We start from the raw sequence: 18,568 nt of genomic DNA on the forward strand, positions 1-18,568 counted from the left end.
GCCCACATATGTTTATTATCTCTCTTACAACAGAGAAGTAATGCGTGCATTGTGGCACCAGCTTGTTGTGGTAAGAACGCTTTAAGGACAGCTGTTACAAAATGGTAGTTATATATATATTTTAAAAGTGTTTTTTGCTTCATCTAAATCAGACCTGAGTGTTGTTTTGTTCTTTAAAGGGGGAAAGATGTGGGGGGAAAGAGTGCTGCAGGAAGCCCTTCTTAATTTGTTGCATATGGCCAAACGTGTTATAAAATGAAGAGTCTATTGCTACCAGGAAACTAAATGGGCTGCTCTGCAAACAAACTCGGCTTAACTCTGAACACGAGCACATACTCAAATATATGCCGATAGGCAAATCAAAAGATTAAGTCAAACTTCCCTTGATGACTTTTTTTTTAAAGCATAAACACCTTACTAGGCACATTAATCACCTTAGCATAATCCCGAAAAGGAAATACATTGTAGAAACCAATGTACTTTTGTTTTCGAAAGGCTTTATCAAACCATATGTGCAGATACTTGAGATGATGACAGCGTTAAGCTTCCCAGGGTCCTAGAGTCAAAGAAATTCTGCTGCCCCCCGCTGCTAAGTAAGTGCACTCCTTCTACAGGGGGCAACATCTGCCGATCGGTCATGGTTCCACTTGGCGACGACCCCAAGAAACTTCCTTGGGAAGAAACGATTTTCTCAGGACTGGCAGCCAGTTTGGGGGACGTGGAGAAGTTGTATCCGTACAGAGCACAGGGGCTGTGCAGCCTGAAAGTGTTGTAGGAACTCTGGTGGGATTGATTTGCAGCGAAGGCGTTGCCCGATGGCGAGGGCATGATATACTGCAGCTGCGGAGACATCCCTGAAATCTGCATCGATAAGCCTGTCTGAGGGCAGCCAAACGCATCGCCGTCGCTGCCTGCCACAGGCATGTTCACGGTCGAACTGCCCGACACACCAACATAGGAGGGAGTCCTTGGGGTTGCAAAGGTCTCGCTGGATTGGTTTGTAAGCCTGTTGTAGGTTTCGGCCAAGGAAGTGCTGTATCTGTTAAGGGCTAGACCGGAACGGGCACAAGCTGTGTAGTCAGCTGGAGCAAGGCTGCAGAGCTGGCTAGTGTTGGGGGCAAGGTGGAAGGCAGGAGAAGAACAAGGGGACCCCGGGAGCAGGTGGGGGTGAGTGGTTGGTACTCCATTTCCGGTTCCCTGGAGCAAAGTAGAAGAGCCAGCGTTTCCTAGAAGAAGAAAATATCCAAGTATAAAATAGCATCCTAGGAAAAGAGAATTATTTATTACATATGTATTTGACCCTCCAGGTGGCTTAAATAAGATTACACTCTTTTCTTTTGACAAATCCCCTGTAAGGTAAGTTAGACTGATATAGATCTGTCAAACTTCCTAGCTAATGATGGATTTGAATCCAGATTTCCCCCCTTCAAATGGTACATCTACAGTACAACTATACCTTTGCACATAAGTATTAAAGTTACTTTCGTTGAAGGCAAGCCATTTCCCCCCCTGCAGACCCACATATTTCTACAATGCAATTATCAAAGAGCAATACTGAAGCTCCAAGCAAGATGACTGATAATAAACAATGGAAGAAGGGCCCTGCTGGATCACACCAATCTACTTCAGCATCTTTTTCTCACAGTGCCCAACCAGAGGTCTCTGGCAAGGCCACAAGGAGGACAACCTATGGTTCTCAGAAATTGGTATTCGGAGGCATAGTGCCTCTGGCCTTTCTCACAGATATGGTTAGCCTTATCCATGGAACATATCTAACTCCCTCCGAACGTAATCCAATATGATGGCCGTAGCTATGACTTGTAAGAGCAAATTCCATAGTTTAAAAATGGGAAAAGTCCAGTGTGCCCCAAACCTTCCGGGATTCAGCATCTCTGAGTTGCTCAGGTACTATGAGAGGGGGAGAAAACCTCTCTGTTCATACAATACATAATTTTATACACCACTTTAAGTCCACTAAAGGCAATGTGGCCAGTGGACTGCAGTTAAGTTTCTGTTTAGTGGAAGCTTGCCCCCCTAGGGGTAGCATGCATTTAAAAATATATATACATATAGAAGAATCCATGAATCCAAATAGCAATTCCAGCAGATTTTTAAAATTATTACTATTTAGGTACACTGCTTAGAAATTATAATGATTAAGTGGTACACAAATGTCATAAATCAATCAATCCTGAGGCTGGAATATTTGTCTAGTAGGGTCACGGAGATGCCCAACTCTTGCTAGTCACACCATTTCACACTGCGGCAACTATGGTGCATTTATAGGGATGGATGGTTTTCATGGTGCTTCTCAGCACGCACACACACACACATGGTTGGACTGGGGGGGGCAAGCTTCCACTAAACAGAAACATACTGCAGTCCACTGGCCACATGGCCTTTAGATTTGTATACAAGACATTAGCAAGCTGCTGTCAGTCTCCTCCCCTTCTGCAGTACTGCTGGCCAGTTTTGGAGCTCTGTGCTGACTCCAATCTGTAGCAACTCTGATATCTATTTTTAGCTCACACGTGTCATTCATACCAAGGTGTGTTTACATGGGTTCTGCTAGGTAACCTGCCCTTGAGCAAACTTTCCGAGTCTTCTTCCAGCCCAACCAGCTCAATTCTACCTGGCCTCAGCTGGTGAATTTCGAAGTTCAACACTGAGTGCCCATTCACAGGCGACACGTTTATTGTTGCTAACGGCAGTTCTTTTTTCGAGAGGGGAATCCAGTGGCTTTGGGAGGTGGCAGGAATTATTCAGAAGTTCACTGAGGGGGATACTTCCTACAGCAGTGGCGAGTACTTTTTTTTGTTTTAATTTACTTTTTAAAAGTCTTAACTCCGCTTGCATCTGTCCACGTCTGCCTTAGGCTACACTTGGTATCGGCTATGCAAAATCACATGAAGCACTTAGAACTAGTTACATGAACATGTTGTTCTCATTAATTTTGGAATCCGGATCGGTGCATCTCATAAGGAGGAGTCAAAGGTCCTTTCCCAAGTCCCAATGCCTGGGCAATTAGAATTTTCCCCCCTATTTCTTTTAAAGACCACAGGACACCAGTACACTCTCTAAACGGGATGTCAAGCCAAAAAGATGGGGAAGTGTATCATATGGAAGAGTTTTCTTGGGCTCTCTTTCTAATGCTAAACACCTGCTAACACCAGCTTGTGTGGCCCTAAGCAAGAGGAGGAAATACAGAGGAGATTCTTTTTCACAAAGCCATACATAGCTAGTAGGAAACTTATTAAAATGGTATCTTTCTTCTAACTCTGCTCCTTTAGGTATTTAGGAGGGGTATTTATTTTACATCACCATAATCCCTGGCAATTAATATGGAATGAAAAACACCAAGCAAAGTCCTAAGGGACGTCTACATCAGCATCTCTATAATGCAGATTTCAGATCCAAAACTAACTTCCTATCAAAAAAAATACTTCTGGCACACTCATTTCCCCTACATAGTTTTTGCAAAATTGAATCACCCTGGAGTTTTTGCCTAGTGCAAAATTTTTATGAAATTCTGAAGCAAATGATTTTAAAAGAAAAAATAACTTCTTGCCTTATTGTCTATTATTTTGCTGTTGTTGAATATAACTCTGAAATGACTTAGCATGGAAAACAGAAGATTGGAGTTTTGGTTATGTTAAAGAGCATTGTCTTTAAAAGGTGCTGGGGGGGGGTTGTTACAAGGCTAAAGAGTATATGTATGTATAGGTGTGGGTGTGGGTGAGTATACTACAAATTATCTTGGCATGCTCTTGGACTGAAAGCTATCAACAAAAATGTCTGGTGCTTGATCCAGCCAAAGTTATCATTTTTAACTCACATTAATTTTGATGAGAAAAATTTTAACGTATGCTAGGTTAATGGAACATTTTTTGCAAGTAGGGTTGGGCGAATATGCCAATTTTGGTTTCTCTCTGTTTCACATTTTCCCAATCTTCAGTTTTTAACAGATTGTGGTGTTTTTATATAAAATAAAATCCACATGAAAAATTTTCAGCATTGTAGTACTAATTCTGCCCTATAGACACATTTTTGCTAGGCAACTTCCCTTAAAATATTGCATTATTTTGCATTATATATTGCATTATATATGTTATTTCACAAATAGGTACATTTTTATGGACACTTTACCCATGTATATACATTTTTTGTACGCATTACTTGACCGGAGAACTGCACTGCAAAATTCATAGAAAGGCCTTTATAAGATTTGCAATTCATCAGTTTTTGCAGTTTACTGAAGACACGTTTACTAAAGTTGAACTTTCAGCTCAGACCCATTTTTTAATGTGTAATATCTGAATTACGTAGCAATTCAGGTTTAGAATTGGCAAAGTTTCACAATTTGTTCCACTAGCCAGCAAGCTAAGCAGGACATACTAAAATGAGAATGTTAAAACCAGAGTGAAATAATACTGACTCTTACACCTAATCATAAATGCAACAATTAAAATTAAAATATCTATCAGGAATTGTTCTGTTTTCATCTTGAATCAACTGCTGGCAAAATAAAGATAACCTTCTATCTTCCTCTTCTTGTGGGAGGTAAGTGGCTCAATAGGACTAAAGGCTGACACCCATGACAAAAAAAAAAACTAACCCAAAGCACATGAAAAACTCCAGGCACGGTACAAGTTACCAGTGCAGTGAAGCAGTGCTCAACTGCACCCAGATCAATTTTCAGCATTTGGTATGGACAGCAATTTTTCCTGCTCATCTCATCACGTTCTGAACATTAATCCGGGGGCACCTCTAATGAACTCTGAACATACCATTTGCTTAGGGCCAGTTTAGCTTTTTCACTGTTTTGTTTAACTGAAGAGGCTCTCAAAATATACAAATGGAGATTGGAAATCCATAGTTAATTTATTTGTGTTTTTATTCCACCCTTCCATCTAAGAAAGCTCAGACTGGTAAATATGTCTCCCCCCACCCCAACCCCGCTGCCGCCTTTTAATTCTTACAAAAACCCTGAGGACAGTTGACAGAGGTTAGGGTAAAAGAGAATGAGCAACTGGCCAGGCTCACTCCATAAGAAGAGGTCTGAACCTGCCTCTCCCCAATCAAAGTTCAGCACTAGCCTAGCATCACAAACTGGGTGAACCACATCCGTATATAACTGGTCACAAATTACCTACTGCCCCTTATTCCTTCTTTCTGTTTAGTTTCAGATTAAAAACTGCTTTTGGGCAGAGACCTGAATTATTCATTGTACAGTACTAGTACAGTGGTACCTCGGGTTAAGAACTTAATTCGTTCCGGAGGTCCATTCTTAACCTGAAACTGTTCTTAACCTGAGGTACCACTTTAGCTAATGGGGCCTCCCACCGCCGCACAATTTCTGATCTCATCCTGAAGCAAAGTTCTTAACCCGAGGTACTATTTCTGGGTTAGCGGAGTCTGTAACTTGAAGTGTCTGTAACCTGAAGCATCTGTAACCCGAGATACCACTGCATACAAGTAAGTAAAATCATAGATCCCCCCGCGAAGTGTGAGGTGCTTAGCATTTTACAATGGAGCAACGAAGCCTGGGATTAAGTCACATATACCTGGCTTTCTTGTACCACCACAGCTGTATCTGCAAGTATCAATTGAAGAGGCAATTGCAAGACAGAGATGGAAGAAACCTTGACATAGTAGATCCATGGTGCAGGGGCAGAGAGAGACTTCTTGCACCAGGTATAAATAAGTCCACAAGGCTTCAGTGGCTAGCTTTCCATGCTGTTTTGGATGAATCACACCAACTTTCCCATGCCTTGCATCATATGCTGTCAGGCCCAGGAAAATTTGTTACTTGCAAAGGAAGAATCAGGAGTGCAGCTGAAGTGTGCTCCCAATTCTTCCTTTGCAACTGCAGCAATTGTTAAATCTTGTAATATCATATGTCAGATGACTGACATGTGGATGAGGTCATCCAACTGTCAAAGTGGCCCATGGAGGGTTGGCCACTTCTGGTACCCTACCCATGAAGTAGATGGGACACACTGCAAGTCATGCTGTTTCTGATTATCACCATAACTGTAGCCTTACATTTATGTGACTTGCAGCTAAGCTAGCCATGGCTTGAGATCAGGTTACGTGCAAGAATGCAATTGGCATGGACCATTTTTTGGTGGCTTAAATAGCCACTAAGGAAAAGCATGCAAACCTCAGAGATGTGTGAAGTGGCCTGGAAAGGGAGATGTTCTCTTCCTGCCATAGTCCAGAGAAAAGTCCTCTCCTAGAAGGTACTATTTGCATTTCAAGAAACATTTTCACCAGATGCCACGTACAGAGTGTGACGGGTTGACTCTAGTTTGGCCCACATGTCAAGAGTGATGCACAAGCACATCAGTTAGTAAGCCCTGCAATATGGATTTATAATTTTGAAATTAAATTATAAGAGTACAAGTTATATTTATGCCCATAACAGTGAAATGAGAACTGTTATTTAGGCTGAAGTCCTTTATGTACTTGCCTAGGAGTAAACCCCATTACACTATATGGAGTTTACTTCTGAGGATGTACAGAATAACACTGTTAATGATAATCACAGATTTTTTTTCATGTATGCATTTGCTGGAATTGCTGGGTATTATATTATTGTGCCATCGTGCGATTAAAGGTGAAATCTGTTCAAATCAATGTAAATTTTTCCATTGACCAAAATGGGAGCAAGACTGCACCCTCAGTGAATAATCGTTAGCATTCTTCAGGTTCCCAAGTGAGATTCAAACCTTGTTTTGCGATCCCAGGTATATCTTCAAATGTAAGTGTCCTCAGTGAAGGTCTCCAGAATGCATAAGACTCTACTAAAGCTTCTAATCCCATCCTATACAACATAAAAAAAATCATGAGTTGAATAATCTATAATTTCTTATTATATTTCACAGTACTTTATGATTGCTCTCTGTCTCTGTCTCTCTCTCTCACACACACATATAGTGGAAGGATTACATTAAAACTATCTGGTTCCAAGACAATATTTTCAACCAAACAGCAGCCAAGCTGTGGTTGTTTGGACCTCACAGCCATTTACAATAAACTTGCTTGTGACCCGCAAAGAATATGCCAAAGACACATGATTTTGGCTTTCTTCCTTGTTGCTGCTGCTAAATCAAATATTTTAAAAGCTAAAAATACATTAAATTCTTCCCTAATGTTGTGTCTTTATGTAAGCACTTGTTGAAATTGTCAGAATGTCCATTTGCTATCTTTTGCATAGAGGCCAACAACAACAACAGTTTTCTCAACTTGATAGATCAACATAGTCACAGAAAATAATGGGACCTGGATCTCTTCTGAGAACTATGGACAGGCATGGTGAGAGTTCTCAGACACATTCTTTATAAATTTGATACAAACATTTTCTCTTGGCCAACATATGCTTCCCCAAACCCAAACATGTACAATTATTTATTTAATAAATAAATTTATACCCTGCCTTTGAGGTAAACTTTCATTCCAAGTGGGCTCTCTTTGAAAACAGATTAATAATATAATAACCAATGTATTCAAAACCAGAAGCTTAAAACCATAATACAAAACAACTACACCCAGCAATAAATAGACTTTTTAACAGTGCAATCCATAAAACTATAAAATCATAAAAAGTGCAAAATCAGAATAACCACAGCCCAATTAAAATACTTACCATTATTAAAAAGAGTAGTACTGTAATTAAATAATTTTTAAAGCCCACTTAAAAGCCTGCACAGATGGCACATGTGAGTTAAGTATACAAGTTTTAAACTATTTTTGAATTTTATAGAGCTGGGGGGAGTCCAGAAAGTGGCAACCAAAATGATAAATGGTTACTTGGAGCACATTTCCTATGAGAAGAAGTTAAAGGATTTTTAATCTGATATAAAGAAGATGACAGTACAGGCATGATAGAGGTTTAGAAAATTATGAGTGATGTGATAACAGACATATTGTTCGTAATTTCCCTAATATACCTGCAGCTTGGGGCTGACTCATAGACACTTAACAGCCAAGACAAAACACAGCACTTCTTCATACAATGCACAATTAACTTATGGAATTTGCTTTCTTTGGACAGTTAAATCAAGATGTGAATTGAATTTCAGCACAGCAGTTGAAGGCAGTCCAATTATGCTGCTTCTCTAAGGTTTCGTTGCCAGAAACACTGAAGAAATTTTCCATGAAAGAGTTACAGAAGTATTAGCTAAATGTGGATTTTAAAAATAGTCTGCCCCCGCCCTGTGCTAATGGAGGCTTTTCATTTGTAGTTAAAGTAGAGATAAAAGCCCACCTCCTGGAGGAGCGTAGCCAAGGTGATAATTTATACAAGATGCTTTCAATCATTTTCACATTTTACCGCCATTCTAATTTATATTACCACATGACCAATTTTATTTCACTAAAGCAATCGTATTTTTCTCCTGAAGTACTTAAGAAAGAGAAATGTTCATATCCCGCAAGTAAAAGATTTTTATAGGATCGTTTTCTATGACCTATGTGAAGAATCTAAGCTGTTCTCAAGAATATAAATTCTAACTTTGCAAATGTTCAACAGGAAGAGAGAGCTTTTAAAGCACAAAGCCACTGTTTCTCTTACAAAACAATTTATTTTAAAGCCAGCGTTTGCTTTGGGTTAGCAAACCTGTGATACAAAAGTGATTCAAATTTGCATTGTAGATTTTATGTTCCAAATCTCATAAAATCTCATTAAAGCAATGCAACAAAAGCACGTGCCAAAAAACTAACGCACACAGCACTCTCTCCGGTCATAAGCAAGGCATTATACAAAAGGAAGTGCAAAGTATTCGGTGAAACTTCTCTAAAGCATTTAGAACAGTCTAGCCCCATCATCAATGGCAAGAGTAAACTGCAGGTGTTCCAAAGCTCACCTGTTGCGTCCAGAATCTCTAAATCCTTTGGCAAATGGATTCCTATCAATCTTGAGTCGGGTAATCTGTAAAGGCAACAGAATATGCTGGTGACGAAGGTCCAGAGATATAAACAAGTACATCTTAAAAGCCACTCTGTTAACACTGAATGTCTGCAGCATTGCTAAATTGCAACTACAGTATATTTCAAAGCACTAAGATGCCATTAAATAGTTTTGTTCCTGGTATGAGCTTTCGTGTGCATGCACACGAAAGCTCATACCAGGAACAAACCCAGTTGGTCTCTAAGGTGCTACTAGAAAGAATTTTCGATTTTGTTTTGACTATGGCAGACCAACACGGCTACCCACCTGTAACTGGAATTAAATAGTTTGAAACAGGGGTTCCCACAGTGTGGTCCATAGGACAACCAAGGGTCCATGGCATGTTTGCATTAAATACTCATGTTGATCTTTAATCATATTTGTATTGACTCTTGTATTTTTATAATATATTTTTAAATTACAATTTGCATTCTATGAAATGCTAATTGTAATACAATAAAACGCAATATAAGAAATAAAAGAAGCAGCAAAAAAATACAATTAAAATAATGCCATGCCTAGTACGGCATGTTATAATTGCTACAACAGGCGAGGGGGGGGGGATCAAGTGATCTGCCAAGAACATCAGTAATTCTGAAGTGGTCTATGAGGGGGAAATGGTTTGAGACCTACTAGCTTAACAGACATTAGATGGTTTTCTTTCTCACTTAGTGTCAAGACAGAGGTTCCTTCTTCCCCAGCCATTTGCTTGTAATTAAATGAAAATCCAGTAAATCAGGAGCATTAAAAAGGAAGGAGAGCAAAAGTTACCTGTTGGTTCTGGTATGCCGTGACAGTTGTGAAAACAGTTTCAGGAAAGGAGAATGCCTTCACTCCTTCTCCCGAAGGAATGAGTTTGACTGGGGAGAGGTCATCCCCACAGTCCTTCCGAATGACATGGACACGTGGCTGATATTTGTGCATAGAATGGAGGATAATCTACATCAAAAAGAAAGAGAGAAAGAATTGGTTTTGCAAGAAAAGACTCCCTGTTTCTTCTATGCCAGTATTTTAAACACTTCCTGTTTTGTTCTATCTGAGGACGAACTAAAGGCAATGTGACACATCTCTTATACCTGATATACGTCAGCTACTCTTGGAGCCTTTTTCGGCAAAAGAGCAAGGGGAAAATGCTTTGAAGAAAGAAGTAAGCAACCTCAAAATTAGCCTGGCTTCAGTTCAACAAAGTGCCCATGAGAGATAGTTTTGTAACCATGTTACCAGAGGCTAAAGGGGAACTTATGTGGCCAGATTGCAGATGGATTCCCTCCAGATCTGTCCAAAGACTTTAAAAAGTACTCTGGGACTTTCTGTTTCTTGAATCATGAAGAAATATGAAAACTCAACCGCTGAATACGCCCAACATATAAATAGTTACAAAGAATATTAGTTATGTTTTGTTTTTCATGTATTGCATGTACACAATTTTTTATTTTATTTTTAAATCCTTACTACTGTTATTATTGAAATATGTAGCATGGATATATTTACAGGAGGACAGCCAAACATTGACCATGGACAGAGCAATCCTATACTGCAATTATACCAACTAGCAAGGGGCGACGGGGATACACCATCACTATGTAGGGCCAACAGCTGCTGTATCCAATATGAGCTCAGGCCAGGAGGGGGATGGGAAACATGATAGAAACATTTTTAAAGGCCTCAAAAATGCCAGTCACATCCCGGTGTCCTTGGCAACTCCAAAATGGCTGCCAATTCCCAGGATGGGGAATAGATACCACCCGCCAACTGCACAGAAATGAAAGCAACCGAGCCAACCCACCACGACTGATCTGGGAGCATGGCCCCCAAACCACCACAGCATAAGCAGCAAGTGCACAGCTTTCCCTACAGGAAAAGGTTCAAGTCCCCAAACACGACGCTTGCCATGAGCTTAGGACTCTCTGCCCCCTTTCTTGTGATTCAGGGTTTTGAGAGAGCTAAAGAATGAATACTGCATAGGCTGAGAGACGCCGAGATGCAATCACAAGTGGCCGAGACCAACATCTGTCAATCTAATAAATTGTATGCTCCTTTTATCCCATTATCCCTGCCAAGATATCTGGTAGATTTACCAAATGCTAAAATGAGGATAGCCTTTACACAGGCAGACTGGTCAGGCTGACATAAAGGAGTTCCTAAGAAGGATAGAGTTTGCGGCTGCGATTCTATATCAGTAGAGGACATAACTCATGTACTCCTTGAGTGCCCTTTCTATGACGATTTCAGAAAGAATTATATCCACCCATTGCTAAGATCGCAGAAGGGAAGGTTGTCTCTTGTTTTTTGCTGTCCGATGTTGAGAGAGATATACCCTTTAGAACAGGGGCCAGCAACCTTTTTCAACCGTGGGCCGGTCCACATTCCCTCATGTGGTGTGCCGGACTATATTTTTTGGGGGGAATGAACAAATTCCTATGCCCCACAAATAACCCAGAGATGCATTTTAAATAAAAGGACACATTCTACTCATGTAAAAAACACACTGATTCCCGGACCATCCGCGGGCCAGATGGAGAAGGCAATTGGGCCGCATCCAGCCCTCGGGCCTTAGGTTGCCTACCCCTGCTTTAGAGCATCTAAATTTCTTGTTACACAAATCTGTAAAGCCTTAACGAAAGATGAGGGGGGTGGGTGGGAAATGATTTATCCACTAGGGGTCGGGGAGTAGAAATGTCAACCATGATTAGTAGCAGTATTCCTGTTGTTATTATTATTTTATGTGTGTAATGGCTGCTTGCTAAACACAATAAACCAAAAGAAAAGGAAAAGGAAAACACAATGCTGTTGATCACAATCACCTCAGGACCCAAGTAGTTTCTCCCTAGGAACCCACAGGACCAATCCGCACCACCCAAGTTCACCTGATAGGCTAGGGCAGTGTAAGGTGTCGTGGCAAGTGGTGTAACTGATGCTTTGCTGGTGGAGTGGGGCTTTTGCCAAATCCTAAAGCTCCCCACCAAGTTCAGCTGCACTATAGGATCGCACTTAAGACAGACCTCATTCTAGAGAGCAAGCAGAAAGAACTTCCACTTGTGCAACAGGCCTTTTTGTCCTCTCCTCCTTCCCAAAACTCTCTGAACACCCTCGAATTCTGCTCTGAAGGGTTGGGGGACCCTCTTGAGCAGATTTTGCAGGACAAGGGAGCTAATGGAGGAAATGAGAGGAAGATGGCATCCCATAGTGTAAGTAGAAGTAGAAGGAACACTGGATTCCACCCAGAGAATGAAGAACAGTCATTGTTCATTTGTATATGTGGGTTCGTCTACATGTAAGCATATGGTGATAATCACTGAGACTGAACAGAACAAAAGCTAGCTAAATGGCCCCAAAATACTTAGTTACCTTGTTTAAAACTGGAAGTAGAAAGAGCAAGAGAAGATCTCAAAAGGGGATGAAAAATGTTTACACTGACACTGTATCGAAGACAGCTTTGGTTAACCAGAGTCCTGAAAGAAATAATTAAAACTGGAAATGCTTTGGACTAAATAAAACATTTCCAGTGAATCTGTGAGGTCTCCTCTCTTGTTCCTGAATTAGCAACTTCTGCTCTTTCCTTCTGATTCAAAACTAGTCACGTGCAATGAAGCAAATGCCTAAATATTTTCATAATGCTGCATGAATCATGATTTTCAAACTCACTTGGAGAAAGCTTTGCGTTCGTTCTATGTTGCATATGAATTGACTGTGAATAGTTCAGAATCAAAAACATTAACTATTACTTTTGGAAGCCCATGGGGAGATTATATATAAAAAGTTCCATGGGCACCAGGCGATAGAAAATCTAATTAAAAAGGAGGGAATTTTTTAATTTCCTGTTTCATTATTAGCCACAGAATACTAAATTCAGCAGTGCATGTCATCCTTCCCACTGCCCTCCATTTTTGGCATCACGCTGAATGCTAAATACCATGAAACCTAATTACCCAAATAAAAGAAAGCCTTTTACATTTGAAAAAAAATGAGGTATTGTCTATCTGAGATGCTTTTATATGAATTAATTCCTCACTGGGGAACATGACACTGTTTTGGATAAGCAACTTTCTGGATACTTGAACTTTCACTAGACTGAAGTCAGACCATTACATCAGAAGAAAACCAAAAAGCATGCTTAGGTAAGATCCCCCAAATTCTGCACCTAATACAGAGCAAGATACAAAAAACACTTTCTGCTTGGTTAAATATCACATTTCGAGAAAGGTTTTGATCTTTACGTTATGATTTGTTAAAGGACCCTGAAAAGTAAGAAATTATGCTGCAATCCTGAACACACTGGCTTCGACCTAGCATGCCATTTTGTGTATAATCACATTCACACCATGCATATTATTATTATTATTATTATTATTATTATTATTATTATTATTATCATTTATATCCCACTTTTGCCCCCCCCCCCGAAGCTCAAGGTGATCTAGATGGTTCTCCCCCTCCTCATTTAACCCCCACAATGACCTTGTGAGGTAGATTGGGCTGAGAGGCAGTGAACAGTCCAACGTCACCCAATGGATGAACATGGATCAGACTGCTTGTCGACACAGGACCTCTTTGGCATTTTTTGAATAAGAAAAAAACTAGTCGAAGAAGGGGGCAGGGAATATATATATCCCATTTCTTTCCCCAAAGGATGATATCATCTAAGTAAGTGTATGTAGCGGGGAGAGAGAAGGAAACACGAGATGGAGAGAAGCAGGCTGCAGTTTTCTGAGTGAGAGACAGATGAATACAGTGGTACCTTGGCTTAAGAACAGCCCTGTTTACAAACTATTCCGTTTACGAACTCCGCAAAACCGGAAGCAGTGTCCCGGTTTGTGAACTTTACCTCGGTCTAAGAACGGAAGCCAAACGGTGGAAGGGCACTGGCAGTGGGAGGCCTCATTAGGGAAAGCGTGCCTCGGTTTAAGAACGGTTTCGGTTTAAGAACAGACTTCTGGAATGGATTAAGTTCGTAAACCGAGGTACCACTGTACATTGCTTCGGGAGCTGTCTCTCTCTGAAAAGTTTCTGTAGGGCAGTGGGTCACTGTTACCTTCTACCTCACCTACAATAAAGGACAGTGTGGTGCAGCACTGCCACTCACCTGACCTCTCGTAGGTCGTATCACTGCTGCTTGCCAGGAGATGGAAGGGCAAGGCAGCAGGGAGGTTGTTACGGTGCAAATGGACTGGCAGGAGTGCCAAATTGACTTGGCCAGTGTGTTAGCACCATGCCAACCTCCCCAATGTGTTGTCCCTCCCTCTCCTGGGAAGCAGTAACAACATGACTGACCAAAGGTCCCAGGGCTGGTGCCACCACACCATCCACCACCACCACCACTCACCTATGCATATTTGCAAATGAACTCAAATACTAAAAAAAGTACAGCAAATTCTTCTGAAAGAACGCCAAACCTAGGGAAACGTTGCATCTCTGGAATTTCTCAGGGAAGTGGAGAGTGGATAGCTTTTATCTTCACAATGAAATTCATCAATGGGAGATGAATTCCCTGACTGAGGTTGCAACTCTGCACACGTTTACGTGGAAATAATCCTCACTGAATGCAGTGTCTAAGCAGACACACTAAAAGTTTTCTTGCACTGATACATGATATAAGCGATATAATGCAAGATTACAAAATCAGCTGTGTGCGGCCTGATGGATTCCAAATCCAAAATTACAAAGAGCTTCTATTAAGGCATACAACATTTTTAAAGTGTCTGTAAAGCACCTGTAAAGCTAGATTTCAGCATCACTTTCATAGCATCAAGAACCAGTACCACCACACCTACAGTTTTACAGACAGGCAATCTTTAGTAAACTTCGGATTTGAGTACACGGACACGTTCGTGCACGCACACACACACACACAAGATAATTTTGGATTAGCAACAAAGACTAGAGAGAAATATATTTTGAATCTTTGTCTTCCTTCTCCCACTTCTCATTCCAATGCTCCTGTCTTGTGCAGTAGAGATGCACCCTTACTGTAAATAAAGCTTTGAAATCTGGGTCTACTAGTGCAAATCTATATGTCCCCACTCAGAAGTAAGCTACATTGAGTTCACCAAGTTTTACTCCCAGGTGAACGAGAACAGGGCTGTAGCCTGAATCAGCTAAAACCCAGCCAATGCAGTAGTGTGGTTACAGATTACCAGTACTATAGATATTCTGCAAAACGTACCCAAAATATCCATCACCCACAAACATTTAGCTTCGCAACAGTAACTGGTCAAAATTGCACTTTACAGCTCTATAATTTGTGGTCAAGATTGAGAGGATTACATGCAGAAAAATACTGCTCTCATTGCTCTGCTTCAGCTAAATTGTGGGTACATGTCTTGTGCAAGATATATAGAAGGGGATCTGTGTTTATGTCTTGAAATAGAAAACAGTTCAGTTAGTTGCTAGCTTTCCCATGCAGGAGCTAATCTTTTGATCCTGGCCATAATTTCACCCCCATGTTGTAGCCTCCGCACATGAAAAACCTGATGGATCATTAACAGTTAATCCACATTTAGAACCCCAGTTGCACCTGGAACATTCACCTATATATCCAACCAGCTGGAGTCAATGGCAACCAACAGGTGTTGCTATCATCAAATGTTGTCAGTTTATATTTTTAGCCACTTAAAAGCTGAGGCAACAGATTAGTAAACTTAGCCTGACTAGTTTTGTGCTGGATCACAGACTTAAGATATTGCAAGGTTTTAAAAATGCTAATATGTTGGCAGAATTTTTTTGTGTTCTATTTAGTGATGCTTTCATGCTTCCAGCTGTATTTTCATAAGCATGACAAAAAGAGGCTATTTTTGAATACCGTTGAAATTCTTGGAACAAGTGCAGACACAATATATAAAAATGTTTTCTTTTGCAGTTCTCAAACTTACTTTTATTAAACGACATGATAAAGTATACATACTATACGTACGGAGATAAGTATCAATAAAGTTAACATAATTCCCTGTTTTTATTCATTATCTTATCCATAAACCTGCCTTAAAAAGAAAAAGAAAGCTAACAAATATTGCAACCAACGCTCCATCTAAATTCCGAATCTGTAAATAAAATATAGGCATACAAACTTCCCATTCTGCCCTTGGTTTTAAATAACAAGAAAACACACAACAGGTAGTCAGCAACAGAAAATAATACCTAAGTAACTGTCTTAAGAGTGTGTAATGCTTGTGAAAGTATGGGACCAATACATAGTGGAGTTTAATATTAGAGCAGGCACCCCCAAACTCGGCCCTCTAGATGTTTTGGAACTACAATTCCCATCATCCCTCACTACTGGTCCTGTTAGCTAGGGATAGTGGGAGTTGTAGTCCCAAAAGAGCTGGAGGGCCAAGTTTGGGGGTGCTTGTATTAGAGTATCTGTGACCTTCAAATGTCGAATTTAAAGTCTTAAATCTAAAATTTTACCTTTCCCTATTTCCCTTTTGCAAAAATAACCTCATCTTCCCTGTGTTCCGTGATGCTGCTACATCATCTGTAAGCGGACAGACGTATAAAATCGGTGGGCTTCTTCAGGCAACTTGCTGTTGATTTGTGTAAGCAATAAAGTCATACCAAACAGATATCTCTGTGTTTGTTTTGAGTGGTTGCTAGTCAACGCTTTTCTGTCAATTTTTCAAATACGGCCACATTTGAGTATACTACTTTTCTTTACTAAGCCCCTCTAGATTTTTCAGAGTCCGTGCTAGCATTGTTGCCTATTAACTGCTGTGAAGTCAAACTAAATCTTTGTTTTGTAGAGCTTTATTTTCATCCGTGACCACATTAAGAAGGGCTAACTGCTGCGTTATTTTGATTTTTAAAAATTCACTATTCATTGTATTTCCCTAAAAACCAGTTCAGAATTCCTTTAAGTTGGGCACGCCCACCACTCAGGCATATATGTTCCTATGCTATGTCTGGTTCAAAGAACAGTACAGAGAGGAGTAATACTTAACAAATTGATTACTTATTTGAGAGGCTGTTTGTGCCACAGATCTGCCTTAAAAAAAAAGCAAGAAGAAAAAATAATAAGGAAAACTGGAGGCACCTTTTGTATCTAAATTATCTGTATTCTGTGTCTCTGGTTCTGTACTAAATCAGGGAAAGGAGCAACGGTAGTAATCGGTAAGGTAAGTAAGGTGGTATTCTTTGTCTCATCCAAATGTGAGCAAGCAATATGTATGCATCCTTGCTTATCATTGGTTCAACTGGGAATAAGCACTGTGCTAAGAATCTTTCAGGCCTTGATTATAATAAAAGTAATTTATTTTGCAAGAGCATAACTGTTCTGAATACCAGCTTGTATAACTCTACCTCCAACTTTCCTCTCTGCATTTATATAAGAAACATTTTCCGCTGTGATTTATTCTACATGGGCAATCTTTCAGCCATCTCAAAACACTTTTTTCATTTTGCTGTAAAGCAAAAGAATGAAAGTTTACACGTTGGAACAGCCAGTTCTCTGGTTTACATTTCTGCATTTTCTGGTAACAATAAATGACATTCTTTGCAAACTTTCCAATTTTAGAAAGATGAATTTCTTATAAAATCTTTTGTCTCCAAAACCTATATTCTAATTTTCAAGGCACATTTCGGGACTGAATCAGTTCAATGTGTATTTTGAAATACTCTAGGAAAAAGCTACTTGACTTTCCTCCAAGCTGAAGTACTCATTAAAGTGGAGTGCTCAAGTAATTCCAACCACGATAGAGTTTTTCAATTCAGAGGGGAAAGAAGTTAAACCTCATTATCACACAATTTGGAAACTTGCTCTTTCCACCCCAATACTTTGTTTGTAGACTACCATTATCTAACTCACAGAGGATTGTCTACCTGCTGTGTCCAATGAAAATAATCATTATAAGCAATCCATTCATGCGTGGTCAACTGCAGACTCCAGAACCTTTGCTGAATAAAACTCAATTTTAGGAGTCTCCCATGTTTGGCTCTTAGAGTTTATTTGAAATGATGGGTCCAGATCTGCACTTGATATACTGCACCCTATACCCTACTTTCTTTCTTTAAGTGGCCTCATTAGTTAATATCCAATCCTATTGCTCCTGTTCATAGTAGCTGTAGGTATGCAACAGTGCTCCCGAAATAGTTAATTCACCTGTATCTATTGCTCAGCTCTTTCTAATGATACCAAGGGGGTTGTAGATGTTCTAGACCAGTGCTAGCTCAGATATCAGTTATGGGCAGAATGAGCACTAACAAACCAAAGCTAAATCTGGGCAAGGCAGAGGTTCTTCAGTACAAAAGGTTTCAGTTTCAGTGTCCAACTGATGCCATAGAAGAGGCTACACTCCCTCTGATAACACAGCCTTGCAGCTTGAGGCTGTATTTGGACCCAGCTTTGGACCTGGGTTGTCAGGCTTCAGTCAGAAGCACCTTTGCAGAATTAAGATTGTTATGCCAGCTGCATCCCTTTTCTGGGATCTCTCAAAATTGCTGTGGTGATCTATGTTCAAAAGCAGAGCACCATGTAGAAATCAAGATATGAGAGGTGTCAGTTCAGAAATGTGAACTCGTTCAGAATGCAACAACCAGACTTGATACGGGGGTGAAATATAGGGTTCATGTTATCCCCACTACAAGCACCACTTTTGTACCAACTCCTTGGCTTCCTATTAATTTCTG

The 18,568-nt window shown here is 40.2% G+C and overlaps 1 protein-coding gene across 1 annotated transcript in view; it reads right to left on the reverse strand.

Moving 5' to 3' along the window:
- Positions 1–401: 401 nt before the first annotated feature.
- The window catches only part of TBX18 (T-box transcription factor 18), a 31,735-nt gene continuing 13,568 nt past the window's right edge, over positions 402–18,568 (reverse strand). Inside the window, exons 5-8 of the mRNA XM_033143350.1 lie at positions 9,722–9,889; positions 8,868–8,932; positions 6,732–6,826; positions 402–1,226 (exon numbers count right to left, since the gene is read on the reverse strand). Coding sequence (XP_032999241.1) covers positions 502–1,226; positions 6,732–6,826; positions 8,868–8,932; positions 9,722–9,889 — 1,053 coding nt within the window. The 3' untranslated portion in view covers positions 402–501. The remainder of the gene's footprint in view (positions 1,227–6,731; positions 6,827–8,867; positions 8,933–9,721; positions 9,890–18,568) is intronic.

Source organism: Lacerta agilis, chromosome 3 (genome assembly GCF_009819535.1).
Source record: "Lacerta agilis isolate rLacAgi1 chromosome 3, rLacAgi1.pri, whole genome shotgun sequence".
Taxonomy (NCBI): domain Eukaryota; kingdom Metazoa; phylum Chordata; class Lepidosauria; order Squamata; family Lacertidae; genus Lacerta; species Lacerta agilis.